This window comes from Ailuropoda melanoleuca, chromosome 16 (assembly GCF_002007445.2).
Source record: "Ailuropoda melanoleuca isolate Jingjing chromosome 16, ASM200744v2, whole genome shotgun sequence".
NCBI lineage: Eukaryota > Metazoa > Chordata > Mammalia > Carnivora > Ursidae > Ailuropoda > Ailuropoda melanoleuca.
In genome coordinates this window covers 80,919,008-80,923,360 of record NC_048233.1, presented here as the reverse complement: position 1 = coordinate 80,923,360, position 4,353 = coordinate 80,919,008, and the positions used below count along the sequence as shown (strand labels likewise).

At 55.9% G+C, this 4,353-nt stretch overlaps 1 protein-coding gene across 1 annotated transcript in view; it reads right to left on the bottom strand.

Moving 5' to 3' along the window:
* Nucleotides 1–1,507: 1,507 nt before the first annotated feature.
* LOC100477007 (pepsin F) overlaps nucleotides 1,508–4,353 on the bottom strand; it is a 9,943-nt gene continuing 7,097 nt past the window's right edge. The window contains exons 7-9 of the mRNA XM_002928652.4: nucleotides 2,494–2,638; nucleotides 2,308–2,406; nucleotides 1,508–1,866 (exon numbers count right to left, since the gene is read on the bottom strand). Coding sequence (XP_002928698.3) covers nucleotides 1,714–1,866; nucleotides 2,308–2,406; nucleotides 2,494–2,638 — 397 coding nt within the window. The 3' untranslated portion in view covers nucleotides 1,508–1,713. The remainder of the gene's footprint in view (nucleotides 1,867–2,307; nucleotides 2,407–2,493; nucleotides 2,639–4,353) is intronic.

Here is a 4,353-nt window from a genome sequence, read left to right as displayed (position 1 = left end):
ATGTTTACTGTAGGGCTTGGGGCTATGTTTCAGGCTGGGGCGGCAAGACTGAGGTCAACGCCAACCCCCCTCAACCTTTCCCTGGCTCCCCAAGAGAAAGCCCATCCATCCTCTGGCCTCCTGCTAACACCTCTGTTGTTTTCCCCACCTGGCCCCCATGGGTGGGTGTTCTCATTTGTCTCTATCTTTCCTCTTGCCTTCTATCCCAGGGGTCCACCACAGGGCCTGGCACATAGTAGGTGCTCAGCAAATATGTGGCAAATGAAAGGCTGCAGGAGGAAGAAACGTCACTGTCACTGCTGTTTGTCCCACGGGAGTAATGGCAGCACGGTGCACTGGGACAAGATGTTGTTTTCCACCTTCGTACTCTTTCTTCCGTACTCCCTCCCTCTGCCTTATGACTCCTGGTGCCCCCATCCTGGGCCTCCACCTGGGGTCTCCAAGCGAGAGCAAGTGATGCCTTCATCCCAAACTTCCCAAACCATGGCAGCTCACACCAAACGGCTTCATGGCTGCGCGCCTGGAGGAAGCTCAGGTGGGCGGGCTCGGGGAGGCTGAAGGCTTTGTGCACCCTGGGTCCCCTTTTACATGGGGTCAGTCTCCCCAAGACAGTCTCAGAGGCCCAGGGAAGGGCCCTGCTGAGCCTCTGAGGGGCGGGGGGTTGGGCTCAGGCATCCACATGGGCCTGTGACTTGGGAAGCAAGACCGGAAAGGACACAGTACGTGTGGGTGGCAGCGAGTTGGTGGCTGGGGTCCTTTGCCTGCTTTGCTCTGGGCGGCCAGAGTGGACCCGTCCGAGTTTGAAGGGCCTCACTCTGAGACCCTCTGGAGCAGAAGGCCACTGCCAACGCGTCTTTTGCGGTCAGAAGCATAGATCTGTTTTTACGACCCTGTTCCATCCCTCTGAATGTGGAGGTGGTGGCTATTGGGATGTAGTCACGAATCGGCCCATTTGTCTAGAACATACCTCTGCCTCTCCTTGCGGACTCTTCCTCCTCAGCTCACGCTGCCAGGTGGTTGTGTAAGAAGCTGTCAATCACGCCCACAGCCCGGGGGAGGCCATGTGACCAAGTAGAGCCAATCACAGTGCCCAAAGTCCGGGCCACAGTGGTTGGTCCAGGGCTGGACACATGACCTGAGGTGGACCAATCAGAGCCCTGCCTGGTACTAAGCTTCTTTCTAGGGTCTGCATCCCTTAAGGCTAGAAAGCCCGGAGGCGGGCAGCGGCAGGGTCCCTCAGCGCTCGAGGAAGACTGAGGAATGAGGAAAGAAACTTGCCAGGCGAGGAGGGTCAAAGATGAGAGAAGGGAAAGAGGGAGGGAGAGAAAGAATGAGCTGACGACTTTTGATTTCATGGGTCACCGAGCCCTTTGGACCTGCTGTGCTTCCTGCATCCTGGGTCCCCAGGAGCCCTCCAGTAGTTTCCCTCTTCATTGAAGCCAGCTGGCTTTGGGCTCGTCTCACGGGGGGTCCAGACTCGATTCTGGAGTCCTGCCTGAGTCTGATGCACCTCCCCTGATCCAAAGAGAGGCACTCGTTCATTTCAGCACCATGGAAAATGAGGTCTTTTATTCTCCACCGAGAGCCGGGCTTCATAGAGCCCCAGACAGAGTTCAGACTGGCCCCTGGGCGGGAGTACCCGAGTGCGTGTGTGTGTGTGTGTGTGTGTGTTTGGAGTGGGCGTGTCGTTGAGTCCTGAAGCAGCTCCAGCGTTTACACTGCCGGAGCCAGGCCAATCGTGCTGTTCCCTCGATCGAAGACGGTAAAATACAACCTCAGGAAGACATCGCCCAGAATCCAGGAGTCCGAGAGGAACGAGCCGCCTGCGCCTTCATCAAAGTTGCTGTAGCAGATACCCTGATGACCCTGGGGGAGACAGAAACTCACCAGTCAGCCCGAGCCCTCACCCGCAGCCCCCCTTCAACAGCCAGCCCTTCTCCACTGGATCGCCCTCCTTTCTCGTGAGCCAAGTGGCTGTCTGAGCAGCTGCAAAAGTGGGGTGCCCATCCAGGAACCAGGACTGCCTGCGGCTCTCCTCACACTCTGCTGTGTCCTTCCTGTGACTCACGCTCCGGCTGTTCCCTCTGCAGAGAATGCCTTTCCTTCTCTCCTCATCGCCCCGGGCTCCTTAAGACTGAACTCTGCCTTCTCTAGACAGCCTTCCCGCCCAAGCGGGCCCTGCGTGGCCACCCTGCAGCATCTGCAATGGTGTGGCTTGACCTCCAGGGAGCCTCCTCCTCCCGGGTGCTATCCCACATTCCTGCAAATCCCAGATTTGAGCACCAGGCCCCAGGGTTGAGTCCTCACCTCCCGGATGTAGGCACTGGCTGGCACTGGGTAGTTGATGCCGTTGATGGTGAAGACGATGTCAGGCAGAGTGTTGACAGCGTCACAGTCAATTATGTACTGTCAGAAAAAGAGGGAGAGGGGTTGACCCAGCTGATCCTTCTATGTATGGAGAGCCCCAGAGTGTCCCCCGGCATGACCCATCACCTCGCCACTGTAGGACTGGTTGGCATTGATGATCTTCTGGATGTTGAAGACAATGTCAGATGGGCCAATCAGCAATGAGGTTCCAGTATCAATAATGGCCTCGCAGCCACTATCACAAGCAATAACAACCCCGTTCATGGAGATGCTGAGAGACAGGGAGATAAAGCAGATACCAGGATCACATTGGGGGCTCCCTTCACTACCACCCCCTCCCTGGCTGTCTCCAGAACAGCCCTTCAACTCATGCCTGCCAGCTGTTTCCCTTTTTTTCTGATCGTACTGACCTTCTTTGACTTCCTTCAGTTCTTGAATGGCCCAAGTTCTCTTGTGCCTCAGGGTCTTTGCATATGCCAGTACCCCTTTCTAGAACCATCCCCACTCCCTTTGTCTGGCTAATTCCTCCTCATCTTTCAGGTTCCAGCTTCACTTTCACTTTTTTAGGAAAGTCTTGCCCCCAGACTCAATCAGCCTCCTCTCTCGGTCACCTTGGCGTACTTTTACTCATTTCTGGCATGTATCGAAGTGGTAATTCACTATTTGTGTGACTTGTTTCATGTACATCGGCCCTGTTAGGGGGTGAGCTCTGTAAGAGCAATTTCTACCCTCAGTTCCTCCTTCAAGTGTCCAGCACAGCAGCTGCTGAATATATGTTTGTTGAATGAATGAACCAGTAAGTGAGGGAGGGACAAGAGACCTGTATCTGGTATCTGGCTTATTAGGGGGCCCACGCAGTGAAGCTGCAGTTCTCCTGGGCAGCAGGTGCTCAGAATGGCAGGAAGGGAACCACAGGCTGCTCTCCACTAGCTTCCAGCTCAGATGCCAGGGCCCCCGGCCAGACAATGCCTGAGCTAGACCAGGAGCCAAGACACAGGCTATGGAAGCTTCCAAAAGACATTTTAAGCTTTTGTCTGCTGGTATCACATAGAATCCCATTAGTTATTGCCTCCTTGTTCTCAGGTCGATTGCCAGCTTTCTGATTATCTCTGTCTGGGCCTCTGCCCCACCGTGTACCCTGGCTAAGGTGGGGGGTGGGGTGGGATCTTTGCATGATTTGCTTTCAGGCCTCTGGAATGAAGCTGACCTCTCTCCACTGCTGGGTAGCTTCTCTCTGGGGTGACCAGCCATCTTGGCTTGTCCAGGACTTTCCTTGCTTTCAAACCGACAGCCGTGTGCTAGGGACCCCGTCAGATTGGTAGAATTCTCCCTGATCCCCCTTTTCACTTAGCCTTCCCCCCAGTAGGTGGGTGCAGACCTCTGTCTGCTGCCTCTTCCCAGAGAGAATTCAGTTCCCCAGACCTGTACACCTCCCCTCCCCTCTCCTCATGCTCCAAGAGCCAAGCCTGAGCCCTCTTCCCTGGTCAGGACCTTGTAAGGGGGCGTGGGGCTATTAGAACCTGCGGGTGGTGTGCGTGTGCCCATGTGTCTGTGTGAGTGTGCGCACGCGTACGTGTGGTGTGCGTGCGTGTGTGGGCATCACCTGGGGCTGTCCTTAGAGGACGGGCTTACCTGTCCATGGATAACTGCCAGTAGAAGGGTCTGGACACGGGCACCCAGTTGAGCTCTCCGCTATAGTAGGAGTGGTCCACACCGCCGAACATCACCACACTGCCCTCCTCCTCCTTTCTGGGGGGGAAGGGGGGGAAGGGCTCATTGTGAGGGGAAGGGGGGGTTTGCTTTTCTCAAGCTCAGCACCACACCAGGTACTGTCTAAGGGCACGCTTCTCGTGGCTCACTTGTCCACATGTCACAAAGCCCCGTGGAGTTGGCACTCCTCTGCTCGCCATTCTACAGATAGGAAGGTTGAGGCACGGAGGGGTTGAGGCCTGGCTAATGGACAGTGAAACCGAGATCGAACCTGGA